Raw genomic sequence first — 15,681 nt, 5'->3', positions numbered from 1 at the left:
AATGTTTGCCTGGTACATGGAGGATTTTCTGATTTCTCAGTGGCCCAGGCTGTCTTCAGGAACATGTTAAGTAGTTCCTGACTCTGATTTTCCATGCAAAATTAAACTAAGCAGCTGATCAGGAACCCTTGGGGAATCTGTGGCAGCTGAACCTCTGTAAGAAAAAAGAATTTCCAAGCATAAAAACAACGCCTGTGAGACCTCAAGACCATCCTACCTCTGATCCTGATCAATGACTCAGTTTGACTTTGCTTTGACACAGTCGCTGCCCAGTGTAATATTACAACAGGTTTCTTGCTTCTGGAATCCACTGCTTCGGTGTCAGGGGAAAATCTAAAGAATCAATTCATTTTTGCATATTCCTTTTTTATGAGGAAAATGAGATTTGAGGTTTAAAGAGGGCTTTTTTGTTTTACAGGCAAAAGGTAAATTAAAAAAAGAAAAACAAACTTGATTTCAGGATGGTTGGACTGGGGGAGGGGAACCAAGAGGTGGCCAGTTGTTAGTACAACTGTAAAGGATAGCTTTAACAAGTAATCAGGATCAAGCCAACAGCTGTGGAGGAAAAGGAAGTGGGATGGGTGGAGGGAAAATGAGGCCTTGGTAAAAGGAGATCCAAGCATAGAATGTTCTTTGTTATTAGAATCAACATTCAGTAATCCTAGGAAAGGGGGCCAAGAAGAGCATGGGAAAATGGAATCCACAGATAACCCCAGAGTCCCACTTAGACTTTTATTTCTACCCTTCTCCCTCATGAAACCTCTGTTGTTGTTTTTGTTTTGTTTTTACTAGAGCCATGATTCCTTGGCACGCTTAATACCCACTTTTTGGGAGGACGGTGTTAACGAACACTGTACACATACACCGGGGCGAACAAGAAAAGAGGGCTGTGAGGAACTTGAGAGCAGAGATCTGTGTGTCTTCATCTTTGTAGCTCTAGCACCCAGCAGAGTGTGTGGACAGGAGCTGATATATGTTTGATGAGTTGAATTGAAGGAGGAGAAAGAAGATTAGGTACTGGCCGATCTGGGTTTCCGAGCCATAGATAGTCAAGAATCTATTAAGTTTTTGATTGGGTAAATATATTCAAAATGGAGGGAAATTGATTCCTGAATCCCAGATTCATGGAGGGAAATGAGAGAGGAGAGCATTTTAATTTCATCTACACTTGACCAAATGTTGACATACTTTCTACCACCTGTAACCAGTTTGAGAATTCAGGAACTGGGGGGAAAACTCCCCATCTTCTGTCAGGGAAGATCTTACTTTTCTCAGTGTTTGTCATTTGGCCTTGTGTATTCATTGAACAAAGATGTTTTCCTATCACCTCCTCATAAAAAGGAACACAAGACCGTCTATTCTTCTTGGTCCTTGTGTGTACTGCTAATGTTTGCATGTTAGCAAGATAGAGTTTGGAGGGAAAAAAGTGTTCAGGTAAATTCTCCTGACCGTTCCTACTATGCGAACGCTGCTTCTCCAGCTGAGATACATTTTCCCTGAAGGCAGGCCTGGGTTTCAGCTTCTTTCGTGGCCCCTCTCAATGCTTACTCCTGGTCCAGCATGTAACTGACACGTGGTAAATACTTATTTACTAATGCATATTGTGTCTAGGAGGTACAGGACCTACTATTTACGCTGTCTTTTTTTCCCGTTTCCTTGTAGATTTTGATAAACCTGATTTCAAGAGAAGCATAGTCTGCTTGGAAGACCTGCAGGTTGGGACAGTTCTCACAGGCAAAGTCGAGAATGCCACTCTGTTTGGAATTTTTGTAGATATAGGAGTGGGGAGATCAGGGCTGATTCCCATACGAAATGTAACAGAAGCAAAACTTTCTAAAACAAAGAAGAGAAGGAGTCTTGGACTGGGCCCTGGAGAAAGAGTGGAAGTCCAAGTACTCAACATTGACATCCCCCGATCTAGGATTACTCTGGACCTCATTCGGGTGTTGTGAGTGTCGTACTAAAAGTCAAATACTGATTTTATTTCCTCATTTCTACAGGTGGGCAAGAATAAGTCAGATGTTTGTGAATTCTAGGTAGCAGGTGAGAAAGAATTCACTCAATATCAGAAGTATTTTTCAAACGCTTTCCTTATTTTTCTTTCTGAATAAATAGAAAAGTAACAGCTCAATTTCTTTTCCTCTTAAAGAAAACAACTAATAGACATCCTTATGGTCTTTACTTAGTAATGATTTTTTGACCCAAATCTTATTTTTTGTACTTCATCTTAGACTCCTTTTGCATTTTGTATGACAAATTGTTTCATTTCTACTTGCCAGCTTGCCTTGCTGGACTTGTATGGAATTGCTTTCTTCATCTGAATTGTACGATGTTTCTTGACATAGAAGGATGGGCAGTGTTTCGCCCTCCCTTTTTTACAGATTTTTTTTAAATCAGGTCTTTTGGACTTGATTCATGATTTTCTCTTGCCAAGTAAATAAAAAATAGGCCAATTAGATCCTGATGTGTTCATAACCATCAAGTGAATGGCTCAAAACATTTCTGAGAAGGATATATGTATCGACCCCTACAATAAAGTTCTGTGGCTGGTGATCTTGTTTTTGTTATGTTAACTCAGTGAATGACCTAGGAGTACATCTTGATTAAAGATGTGGCACATATGGGAAGCCTCTGGAAATTGGAAGGATGGCATTCGGTTTGACTTTGCTTAGCACAGAAGGGTATATATTCTTTCTTAAGCATTCAGATTAAACTTCAAAGGGGGGAAGAAATGGCCTTCCTAAAGACTGACTATAGATCAGGTATGAAGGGGCAAGAAAAACAAGTAGATAAAGCAAGTGACTCTTAACTCTGTTTTTGTTCAGTGGAGATGGTGAGTATTAGCATGCCCATTCAGGGTCAAAATTGTTTAAATAGAGCCCATACTAGACTGGTGTTTTGTCCATTCTGGCTGCTCTGGCTGATTGGCTTAATGGAGTCATTTGCATGACTGAATGAATACCTGGTTTTCTCCATGTGTAATGAGTGGAAGATGGTTCCTAAAGAGGGTAACCAGTCCTGCGCTTATTGCCTGGAACAGTCCTAGTAAATACTCATTTGTCCTGGTATGATTTTTCATAGTGCTTCTTTTTTATTCCCAAACTGTCCCATTGTGCATAATAAGTCATATGATCACCTTAGTAATACAGTCCCTTACAAAGTGGTAAATTGGACTGCATTTATTGATAGTTCTGCCTGGTAGTTTGCCAGTCTCAAAATATGCAGTCTTCCAACTGTTGTACATAGATTTTTTTAAGGCAGTAGGTCCCTTAAAAGTTGTATAACTGAAGGCCTGTTTTCCTGACAGTTTCATTTCTGAAATGCTTTTCTCTCTGTTACTGGTCTTTAAGAGACAATGGATCTTAATGTTGTACTTTAAGTTGACCTTCCTACTCCTTCCAGTGTTCTTCCTGGTTCATAATTTGTAGATCAGTGATGAGTGATATGCACCCAAAGAGTCTTATTCTGAAGCCTGCAATGTAATTTTTAAAAAAATGCTTTTTTTTTTAAATTGAAGCATAATTGGCATATAACATCATATTAGTTTCAGGTGTACAACATGATTTGATATTTGCATATATTTCAAAATGATTACCATAATAAATCTGGTTAACATCTATCACCATATATGGTCAAACAGATGCTTTTGGGGAAGAGGTCCTCTCCTTGGCCACTTTAAATGCAGGAACCAGAGCATTTGAAGCATCTCTGTTGACCTGGTAGCTAAGCCTTTGTAGACACAAGAAGAGCTTGATATTGAACTGGGTTGCGTGGCTGGTCCTTTCCAGCCCAAACATGGTGGAAGCTCTATAAGGCCTACACTGGGAAAAGTGGGGCATGTCTCATTCATCATGTACCCCTAGAAAGTAGCATGGCGCTTGGTGGTCAGTATGTTCAACTAATCCTAGTCCCTATCCTACTGATAATCCACAATGTGACTTTGAGCTGGTATCTTTACTTCTCTGGGCCTCCTTTTCCCAAGTTTAAAATGGGCATGATTGTAATAAAGCATTAATTCTCCCAAAATTTATTGGTGGCCTCCTGACACTGACCATACAGTTATGATGGGAAAATAGACCTTATCCCTGCCCTTATGGAGCTTAGAGTCTATTGAGGAAAAAAGAATCTTTAATTGAGAAATCACATGCAAATATAAAGTTACATTGAGGATAAGCAATATGATAGCTAGCATGTAATAGAGTGGTTTACTTAGTCAGAAATGTCAAAAAATGTTTCGGAGGGGTTTCACTGAAATGTGAAAGGTGTCCAGAAGTTAACTAGATAGATATTTTGCTGACCTTAACAAGAGTTGTTTCTGATAAATGGTAGGGGTGAGAGCCTGATGGGATTGGTAAATAGTGGGAGGAGTTAGATTGGGGATTTTGAATATAGACAATTTGTTCAGGAGGTTTGGCTGTCAAGCGAGAAGAGAAATCATATCGTGGTTGGCAGGGGAAAATGGAGTCCAGAGAGAGTTTTTGTATTTTTTTAAGAAGAAATAATAATATGTACAAATGGAAATGAGCTAGTAAAACAGGAAAATTTGAGACGGGAGACCGAGAGGAATCGCTGGAATGCTACCCTTGAGTAGATGAGACTGGGTGGGATCTAGTACACAGTGACTGGTCTGAAATAGGAATACAAACAGTGTGTCCATCTTAACAAGAGAGAAGATTGCATGGGCCCAGACATAGGGAGGAGGACGTGATGATGGAAGCTCATAGAAGGTCTCCTTGGGTCACTTCTATTTCTCTCATTGAAATAAAAAGGAAGGTCATCATAGGAGCCTGAAGATCAGGGGTAAAGAGAGTTGGAGGTGTGAGAAGAAAGGAAAAGGAAAGAAAAGGATGAAAAGAGTGAAAAGCCTAGGGAAATAGAGTGTGACTTCCAGTCAATGTTAAATGTTCCACTGCAGGTTAAGGGTCAGGCAAATGGAAGATCAGTGCACTTGCTTATATAATTTTCTTCCACCACATCAGCTGGATGGGCACAGGTGGTGAGGTGGATCTAATCAGGTTTGGGAGTTTGCCAAGTGAGTAAAATGGAGAGAAGAGCAAGGAAGTTGAGGGAATGTGGACAAAGAAATTGTTGACCATGGAATTTAAACTCCTTAAGAAAGAGTGTAATGGGAAAATGAGGGGCAGTGAAAAAGCACAGAATTAATGATTGTAGGTCCTGATGGAGTTGGAGGAATGTTAGAGTGGAGGTAACAGAGGACATAATGGGCGAAAGAGTGGCCATCAGCAGTGGGAAGCTTAACTTTGAAGTTACAGCTTTCAGGGTTGCAGTGCTTGGTAATTATAAAAAGGGGAGGGGATGATCACAGGAATAGGTAGCAGCGGTAGAAGACCAAGGATAAGATCATTAGAAAAGAGAAAGTCAAGGGGCTCCTGAGTGACTAGTGGATTAAGCAGCCAACTCTTGATTTCAGCTCAGGTCATGGTTTGTGAGTTTAAGCCCCTCACTGGACTCTGTGCTGGCAGTATGGAGCCTGCTTGAGATTCTCTCTCGCTTGCTCTCTTGCTTGCTCGCGCTCTCTCTCTGCACCTCCCCTGCCCACTCTCATGCGCTCTCTCTCTCAAAATAAATAAACATTAAAAAGAGGAAGTCAGGGAATTGAACCTTCAGGAAGAATTATCTATGTGGATAATGATTTTAGGAGGCTGTCACAGTAATGCAGGCATAAAATAATGGTGGCTTGGACAAGAATGTTAGTGGTAGAAATGGTGAGGAGTGGTGGGATTCTGGATATGTTTGGAAGATGAACACAGAGCCAAACAGGATTTCCTGGTGTATTGGATATAAGATGTAAGACAGACTGGAATCTAGGATGGTTTTTGGCCTAAGCAACCAGAAGGATGAAATTGTTATCTACTGACATGGAGAAGACTGTGTTGGATGGTTTGGGTGAAGGACTTTATTTTGGACCAGTTGAGTTTGAGATCCTTACTAGACATCTAAGTGGAGATGCCAAATAAGCAGTTGGCTCTTTCAGGCTCTTTCTGAAGTTCAGGGAAGAGAGCTGGGCTGGAAGTGTCAGTTGGTAATCGGCAGCATAAAACTGTACTAACAGCCCCAAACTGAATAAGATTACCAGTGGGTATAAATTCTTTGAACATCTCCCTAAGGGCAGGAATTTGTCTTGTCATGGCAGGGCCTGCCTAGATGCCTATTCAGAATTCTCCCCCCTCTTCCTTACTAAAAGAATTCTGATTTGAGGAGGGCGATAATGTGACTAATGGACACGGATGTGGCTCTGTGGTGTAGTTCTGGCCAGTGAGTGTAGGCAAAAGTCACGGGGTGGGATTCTAGAAAGGCTAGAAACAGTGGGTGTCAGGACCAGCTATCATACTTTTCTTATCCGGTACCCTTGCCCTCCTTCCTGCTTGGAGTGCAGACAGAATGCCAGAAGTGCTGGAGGTCAGACAGTGACAAACACTCAATAGCGACTGCTGGACAGAAAGATAGAAAGTTCCTGAATCCATCTTGGCATTGTAGAGTCACACAACAGTCCTGAACTGCCTACTCTGGACTTCACGTTAGGTGAGAAAAATAAAAGTTTTATTCATTTAAGCTATTGAGGGGGCAGGGGAAGGTTTAGAGCAAAGTATATTCCATAATATATATCTGTGTTGTGCCGTACTTAAATACCCTATATTTAATACCAGCATGTGACAGGTACTCAATAAATGTTGATTGGATGAGTACATACCTAATAAAAGAGTTTAATAAAAATAGTTGAATATAAAATGTTCTCTAAAATCCAGTTTTCCTTACTCATGTTAGACAATATGATGGAATAAACAGTTCCCATTTATTACAACAACACACTGTAAAATATCTAGAAATAATCTTACAATGTACAAGATCAGTGTGAACAAAATGTGTAAAGCTTTACTAATGAATATAAAATAAAAGCAGAAAGCATGAAGGCATACTGTGTTCCTGGATTGGAAGACATAGTATTGTAGAAAAATGAGTCCTCCAAAAATTATTATATATGTCTACTTTTGGCAGAAATCTAGTTATTCTAATCAGCTTTGCTTTTGTTTGTATGTGTATTTAAATTTAAGCTAAAAATTAAACTTATTTCAGGGCGCCAGGTGGCTGAGTTGGTTGAGCATCCGACTTTTGATTTCACCTCAGGTCATGATCTCACAGTTTGTGAGTTTGAGCCCCACAGTGGGCTCTGTGCTGATGGCGCAGAGCCTGCCTGGGATTCTCTTTCTCCCTCTCTGTCTGCCCCTCTCTTTCTCTCAAAAATTTAAAAAAAAAAAAATTTTTTTTTACAGTTTAATTAAAAAATATTAAACTTATTTGGAAGAATATGTAAAAAAAATTCAAAACAATACCTTAAAAGAATAATATGAGGGAATAATATGAGGGAATTTGTCCTTCCAGATATAAAATATAGTCAAGAGCTGCCATAATTTAAACAGTATGGTAATAGCACAGGAGATAAACAAAACGGTAAAATAACCAATTCAAAATCAGTGGGGATTTGGGGGGCCTGGATGGGTCAATCCATTAGGCAGCTAACTCTTGATCTCAGCTTAGGTCTTGATCTCAGAACCATAAGTTCAAAGCCCACATTGGGCTCCTCCCTGGGTGTGAAGCCTACTTTAAAAAAACAAAAACAAAATCATTGGAGATTTAGTGTGTGTTAAAAGTGGCATTTCATATTGAGGCAAAATCATATTGACATGCTGTACACAAAAATAAATTCCAGATGGGTTAAACCCAGATAAAATTGTAAAAGAACTATAAGCAAACATAGAAGAAAGAGCTTTAACAAGTGATTGAACAGCCATGGTTGTAGAATGCAAGAAAAAATAGAACATGGGCCTATAGACCTAAAAGTTCCATTTAGAAGACATTTATTGGATACCTCCATGAGATCCCATGCCAGGTACTGGAGACAAAAGATGAATATGATATCTTTTGAGGATGTCTGCAGCCATGGGGAGTTGGAATTTAAACTGCGGCACAGAATATTTTAAGTTAAATATCATGGGCGGTTTGGAGTTAAGCCTGGCTGCTATCTACTTCAGAATATGGTGTCATCCCATCTCATTTGCAGCCAAAAGACCCTTTGGAATACTTGGTTTTGCATTAATGGAGTGCTCATGTTGAGGTGTCTATACCTCTAATCCTGACCTCGGAGTTAGCACTTGTGTTAAAACTAGAGATGGAAACAAGGGACAGAATGGAAAAAACAAAAATACGTATTTAGTCAGTCTTGTCATTTTGGCTTCCTGCCTGAAATCAGTCATAATGAGTTGGATTTAAATAACAGATCATGGAGAACTTCAGAATGACTGGGCTCATTGCCAAAGCAGTCTGTTCCACAGGAAGAAAGATATAGATTTCTTCCCACTCACTCATTTTATATGGTGAGGATGATTCTGTGCGTGGAGGCTGAGTTTATTATTTAGAGGCAGAGTAGGATAAGCAGACTCTGGTCCTGTCAGCACTAAAAATTACCTTTTTAGAAATTAAATGTCACCCCCGAAAAGATTCGCTATTCTCTTAGCTCATCTCAAGAATCTAAACAAGGATTATAATCCCCCTCCTCCCCAGTATTTTTAAGGAGAAACGTCTATCCCAGAAGAGAGGAAATAAATTATCAATCTAAATACTGTGGGGAAACCTCTCATGTACTGGAGAATTTGTTACAGCTATATAGTCCATCTCATGTGACAGGTCAATCCTAGCAGAAAAATCTAAAGTTAGAGATGCAGTGTTGAAGGGAGAGATGGGTGAGGGAGGGAGAGCAGTGGAATAGCTCAGCATTGTTTTGTCTCAAGTTTTGAGAGTCTTGTTTTATCTAAGTAATGAGGCCAAATGTAAGTCTCCAGATTTGTTGTAGTATTTTGCAAAAGCAGTCAAGTAATAGATGGACAAAAGCCTGCTACTGAAAGCTTCCCACTTCTGATGAACTTTCCACCTCCTTATAGCCAGGCGCACAGTAACTGGGGAGGTTCTCCCCAAGAGAGCAACTCGCCTTTGGATGTCTTTCTCCAGTCCCAGCCATGGTTCTTTGATCACTTGATGACATTTACCCACCTGCTTCCCAGGTTTGAATCTCTTGGCCATGAAGAAGAGAGTGGCACCAGTGAAAGTCACACCTAAGGTTTGTTCAAGTTCTTTGCTTCACAAGGTTAAAAATGATTCCATGAAGCTAAAACTTAATATGCCAGCTGAGTCAAATTTGGTATAATTTGCTACTTGGGTAACCAAAACCACTGAATTTCTGGTAAACCAACAACCTCACTTCACCTATAATGGCACCCTCAGGGAACATCTGAAGGTATTTTGGTCATTTTCTTTTAACTTTATTTTCATTATTTTTCCCAATTGAAAGAGTAATACAAATATTGTCAAAAGTGCAAATAATGAAATACAAAAGCTGGTGAAAAACAAAAATCCCCTGTAATTTGAGGAGTAGCCACCTTTTCTAGTTTATATTTTTTCTCAACTGTTATTCTGTACATAGACTTCTTCATATATAAATATTTTTAACAAATCAGGGTGAGATTATATACACTATACCTTTTTATAATGTAGTACGTACATCTTTCCATGTTAGTACCTACGTATCTACCTTGATATGTTTCATCGTATGTATGTAAATCACTGCGAACAGTTCTGTGGTGAACACCGTGGCACATTGTTCTAGTGCTAGTACTCTTTCCAAGTATACACACGTTTCATTGTTCACAGCTATTATGGAAAACCCCATAAAGATAAAGATCATGTAATGAAACTTCCATTTTGGTATGTCTGTCTGTATATTTGTATTGATACTAGGTTAAGATGTAAAATACATTCTTTATTGTGGGTTGAGATTTTTTTTTTAAGTATGAAAACTGAGGGGCGCCTGGGTGGCTCAGTCGATTAAGCGCCCAACTCTTGAGTTCAGCTCAGGTCATGATCTCACAGTTGTGAGGTCGAGCCCCACATCGGGCTCCACACTGGGCGTGGAGCCTGCTTAGGATTCTCTATCTCACCCTTTGTCCCTCCCTTGCTTGTGCTCTCTCTCTTTCAAAAAAAAATTTTTTTTAAGTATGAAAACCAAGGCTGGGAGGCATCTTTTTCTGTGGAGAAATCATTTCTGCTCTCCTGAACTGAGCATGCTCCCCCTCACCACAGAGCCTGTGTAGGTGTCCTGTCATTCCTCTTGCCCGGAGCAGCCTCCCTTTGTTCTCACCCCCACCCCTTTGGATGTCACCCCAGATGGCATTTTCTCAGAAAAGACTTACTGAACTCCCAGACTAAATCAAGTTCACTTTTGTAGGCTCTCCTTGCACCATGTGATGCAACTTCCCTTCACTTCCTACACACAGTTTATGACTATACATTTATGTATGTGATAATAGCATTTAACTAATATCTTCCTCTGTCGATTGGAAACTCCACCAGGACAGCAACCTTGAATTCCCATCGCTATCCATGATATTGGAACCTTCCCCCCTTTTTATTCATTCCTTACATCCTCAGATTTTGACTCCAGCTTCACCAGACCTGAGTTGTCCATTGTTTACCTTGATTCCTCCGGATACAGTGGTTGGCCTTGGTCTCTGCATTAGCTTTGTATTAGGTTTTCTAGAAAACAGCATGAGAAAAAGCTCTGCATTAACTCTGCATTAGGTTTTCTAGAAAACAGCATGAGAAAAAAGCTTATGTACTCATGTTCTATTGGGGTTTACAATTCCAGGGCAGGAAGAGCAAGGGAAAGGGGAAAATGAGTCCAGGTAGTGAGAGGGCAAAACGAGATGTGCATACAGCCTCATAAGAAAACCCTGCCAGCTTCTTAGAGGCCAGGTTGTCTTTGAAGAAGTTATATGGAATGATGGTGGCTCAGATGTTAAGAGGGTGGAAGGAAGGTAGGAAAGAGGAGGAGTTTATCTGCTTTCTCCTTCCTGTCTCCTGTTTCGCACTGGTCACAGTTCATCCTACCAGGCATGGACTCCCCCATGCTTCTAGGTTGCCTTCTGTGGACAATTGCTAAGGAGGTAGGTATGGTTGGGTCAGACCTTTGTGTTGGAGCTACTTTGAGTCTCACTGCAACAAATGTGATAGAGGCCACACTGAATTCTAGTCCTTATCCCCACTTCTCCAGTAAGCAGCACTAACTGCAGTGCTCAGCCTCTGGCTGAGGATGAGAGTAGGGGTCACCTATTGAGGCTGGGTGAATCTGGGAGCATAAACAAGTCCAGTACAGCCTCTGGAGCATTAGAATTGAGCTTCTTCCAAACTAACTGTTTCTGTGATCCACTAGCTCATGAATGCCCACCTTCCCTCCTTTTCCCCCCAGTTATCCCTTGCTCCTATTCTGTACTTGTAGAGCTCAACTCTCACCCAGCTGCTTAGCCAACTCTCCAGCAAACCAACCCCAGCATCTACCCATCCCTGGCCTCATAATGTATGGCAGCACTGGGTAACCTAGGTGCTGAAAAGCCTATGAACCTATTCGTTCATTATTTACAAGGTTCCCTTAGATTACTTCCCTCCCACCTGCACCTCTAAGAACACTGAGCAGAGACTGCACTTCCACTAAAGAAAGAAAATTAGAAATTCAGAGCAGTGGGGAGATCTCTGTGCCTCATGGAGAGTTTGGCTCCTGTATGATTGATACTGGAAGCTGTTGGAGTTGAAAATGGACATGAGTCAGGGGCCAAGAAAACTAAAACTGACAATTAATTGGCCCTTAACCCATCACATTTTTCAAAGAGGAAAACATACCCTCCATACTCCACCCCATCCCCAAGATAAAAACATCAAAAACCCTAGGAGAGGATATGCAAAACCAGACTGTGTATGTCTAATTTGACAAAGGGTTATTTAAAAATAAATTGCTCAAGGCAAAGCACAGATGAAGAGAGTTCCTTTGGGCTTTGGCCAACTCTTCACTAATACTGTCTGCTGGCCCCAGTGAATAGAGCCAGGACCAAAGAAAATAGTCTGCAATCACAAATTTGCCTCCAGAAACTTTACCTTGGTCTTGTTTGAGTTTGGGTTTTGCTAACAGCTTTATTGAGATATCATTCACCATTTTTAAAAATTTCTTTTTATGTTTTTTCATTCTTGAGAGAGATAGAGACACACACACAGAGAAAAAAGCCGGGGAGGGGCAGAGAGAGAGGGAGACACAGAATCTGAAGCAGGCTTCAGGCTCCAAGCTGTTAGCACAGAGCCTGATGTGGGGCTTGAACCCACAAACCGTGAGATCATGACCTGAGCTGAAGTCGGACACCCAACCGACTGAGCCACCCAGGCGCCCCAGTTCACCATTTAAATAAAGAGCACAAAGCAATGATTTTCATAGAGTTATGCAACCATCACAGTGAACTTTAGAACATTTTCATTACTCCAACAAGAAACTCTGTTTTTCTACATCCTCCTCACCACTTGTTATTCATCTGTATTTTTTATTACAGCCATTTTAGTGGATGTGAAGTTGTTTCACAGTGTGGTTTTAAATTGCATTTCCTTCATAAATAATAATATTGAGCATTTTTTCATGTGCTTATTGGCTGTTTGTATATTTTCTTTGAAGAAATGTCTATTCAGGCTCTCTGACCACTTTTGAATTAGATTATTCTTCTACATTTTTAGGAGTTCTTTATATATTCTCTATGTAAGCCCCTTATCAGATAGATGATTTATAAAAACTTTCTTCAGTTCTGTGGGGTTTTCACTTTTTTTCATAGTGTCCTTTGAAAAGCAAAATTTTTGATAACATGTTGAATTTATTTTTTCTTTTGTTTCCTGTGCTTTTGGTGTCATATTTAAGAGAACATTGCATAATTCAAGGTCATGAAGATTTACACATTTGTTTTCTTCTAAGAGTTTAATAATTTTAGTTCTTACATTTAGGTCTTTGATCCATTTTGAATTTTTTTGTATATGAAATGAGGTAGAGCTCCAATTGATTTTGTTTTAATGTCCTGGCATTATTTGTTAAAAGATAGTTCTTTCCTCATTTAATTATCTTGGTACGCTTGTCAGTAATCAATTGACCATAGACTTATGGGTTCTATACTAAAAACAGGTAGGTAAATTCTATTCCATTGGTCTTTATAACTGTACTTATGCAGTACTATCCAGTCATGAGTATAGTATCTTTGTAATAATTTTGACATGACATGTGAGTCTTCCAACTCTATTCTTTTTCAAGATTGTTTTGGCTATTCTAGATCTCTTTCATTTGCATGTGGATTTTAGGATCAGCGTGTTAATTTCTGAAAAGAAGCCAGTTGAGATTTTGATAGGGATTGCATTGAATCTGTAGACCATTTTGGGGAGTATTGCCATCTTAACAATATTAAGTCTTTCAATCCATGAACATGGGATGTCTTTCCACTTACTTATGTCTTTAATGTCTTTCAACAAAGTTTTGCTATTTTCAAAGTTTAAGTTTTACACTTCTTTTGTTAAGTTTATTCCTAAGTATTTTATTCTTTTTGATGCAGTTGTAAATGGAATTGCTTTCTTATGTTAATTTTTTGAATGTTGGCTGCAGTGTATAGAAATACAGTTGATTATTTTATACTGATTTATGTCCTGCAAACTTACTGAACTCACTACTTTTAATAGTTTTTTAGTGGATTCCTTAGGGTTTTCCATATATAAGATCATGCTATCTCTGTGAATGAGATAGTTTTACTTCTTTATTTCCACTCTGAATTTCTTTTATCTAATTTTCTTGCGTAATTTTTCTGACTAGAGCCTCCAGTACATTGTTGAACGGAAGTGGTGAGAGTGGATATTTTTGTCTTGTTCCTGCTCTTAAAGAGAAGGTGTTCAGTCTTTCATTGTTAAGTATGATTTAGCTGTGCATTTTCTGTACATACCCTTTATCAAGTTAAGGGAGTTCCCTTCTATTCCTAGTTTTTTAGTGTTTTTATCATGTAGGGGTATTGAATTTTTTCAACTTCTTTTTCTGAATCTATTAAGATGAGCATGTGAGTTTTGTCCTTTATTCTGTTAGTATGGTATATTACATTAATTAATTTTTGAATGTTAAACCAATCTTTCATTCCTGGGATAAATTCCTTTTGGTCATGGTTTTTGTTATGGGTTGAATGAGCCCCCCCCCCCCCCCAAATTCATATGTTGAAGTCCTAACCTCCAGTATCTCAGAATGTGACCTTATTTGCAGAGAGGGCTGTAGAAGATGTAATTAGTTAAGATTCGGTCATTCTGGATTGAGGTGGACCCTGATCTGATTGACTCAGGTCCTTATAAAAAGGAGAAATTTGGACACAGACATGCACACAGGTAGAATGTCATATGAAGACTGAAGTTATACTGCTACAAACCTAGAAACTACCAGAAAGTAGGAGAGGCCTGGAACAGACTTCCCTAGCACCCTCAGAATGAACCAATCCTGCCAATACATTGACCTCAGACTTCTAGCTTCCAGAACTGGGAGGTAGTCAATTTTTGTTGTTTAAACCATTCACATTGTGAAACTTTGTTTGGGCAACTCTAGCATAGCAAACTTACACAGTGAATTAATCTTTTTATATATTATTGGATTTGGTTTGCTAGTTTTTTGTTGAGAATTTTTTGCATCTGTATTCATAACAGATGTTGATCTGTAGTTTTCTTCAATTGTGATCTTTGTCTGGAGTCATTTTCTTAGTGTTTCAATAGGCTTACCAGATAAGATGATAGGTATCAACCTACTTCACATTTATAGTAACTTATTCCCAGTGAGATACAGAAACATCAACCCTATATAACTCTATTCCCTCCCCCCTTTTTAAAATTTTTATTATTGTTATATTATTGTTACATCTATGTATGTTACAAACCCAACAATAATACATTGATACAACCATGACTACATAATTTTATGTTAATTAAAAACCTGATAAAAGAGAGGAAAGCATTATACAGAGTTTATTATATTAACCTTTTTATCCACCATTCCTGGTTCTCTTCATTTGTACCTGATTTTCTAAGGAAAGAGGATCCACTGAAGATTTTTAGTGGGGAAAGGGGATGTGCAGCATTATTTGAGGACAGTTGCTCTGACAGACATGTGAAAGTGCATTGGGGGTGGTGCTAGGAATAGAAGTCCAGGAGGTATGTTAGGAAGCAGTTGTAGCAATTAAAATACAAGTTCATGGGAAGCCAATGAGTTTGGCTTCATTTTAAGTCTGTTGCCTTGTATTTTGCCTTCTCAAACTGGGAATGTCTAAGTCAGTGAGAATAGACACTGATTCAGTCCAGATGCATAAGTACACTCATTAGTACTTGTTGATGAACTGATAGCAATCCAAGGATGAACCCAAGATGGGAAAAATGCCTGGTCTGGTTATTTGAGGGGGCTCAGAATGAGAGACTTTCCCATGGCAATCCTCTGTGGAGAACATGATGCCTAGCAAGTAAAGCCCATTGCAGGCCATGGTGATAAAAGTAAATTGCCACACAGTTATGTGTGAATGCCAGGAAGGAGGGGGGTGGGCGGGGGGGAGGAGGAGAAGGAGAGATTCTTCTTCTTGCACGTGTCCCTGCAGCTGTCAGGGATGAGGTTACAAACCATGGAAGAGAATGCAGAATCCCCTTTCCCGTTCCCAGGGCAGATGACCTTTCAGAAATTAAACAAATCAATTCTGTGTCCTCAGAGGAAGCACGTTTGACTGCCCTAATTCAATGGGCTCTATTGTT

The 15,681-nt window shown here is 39.5% G+C and overlaps 1 protein-coding gene across 2 annotated transcripts in view; it reads left to right on the top strand.

The window, feature by feature from the left end:
- The window catches only part of SRBD1 (S1 RNA binding domain 1), a 198,482-nt gene extending 196,504 nt beyond the window's left edge, over positions 1 to 1,978 (top strand). For both annotated transcript variants that reach the window (XM_049651442.1, XM_049651441.1), the window contains exon 21: positions 1,663 to 1,978. In XM_049651442.1, the coding sequence (XP_049507399.1) occupies positions 1,663 to 1,952 (290 nt within the window). In that variant the 3' untranslated portion in view covers positions 1,953 to 1,978. The remainder of the gene's footprint in view (positions 1 to 1,662) is intronic.
- The last annotated feature ends 13,703 nt before the right edge of the window (positions 1,979 to 15,681 follow it).

The sequence above is a fragment of the Panthera uncia genome (assembly GCF_023721935.1).
Source record: "Panthera uncia isolate 11264 chromosome A3 unlocalized genomic scaffold, Puncia_PCG_1.0 HiC_scaffold_11, whole genome shotgun sequence".
Taxonomy (NCBI): domain Eukaryota; kingdom Metazoa; phylum Chordata; class Mammalia; order Carnivora; family Felidae; genus Panthera; species Panthera uncia.
The sequence above is the reverse complement of the archived record's forward strand: the minus strand, read 5'-3'. Positions and strand labels throughout refer to the sequence as shown.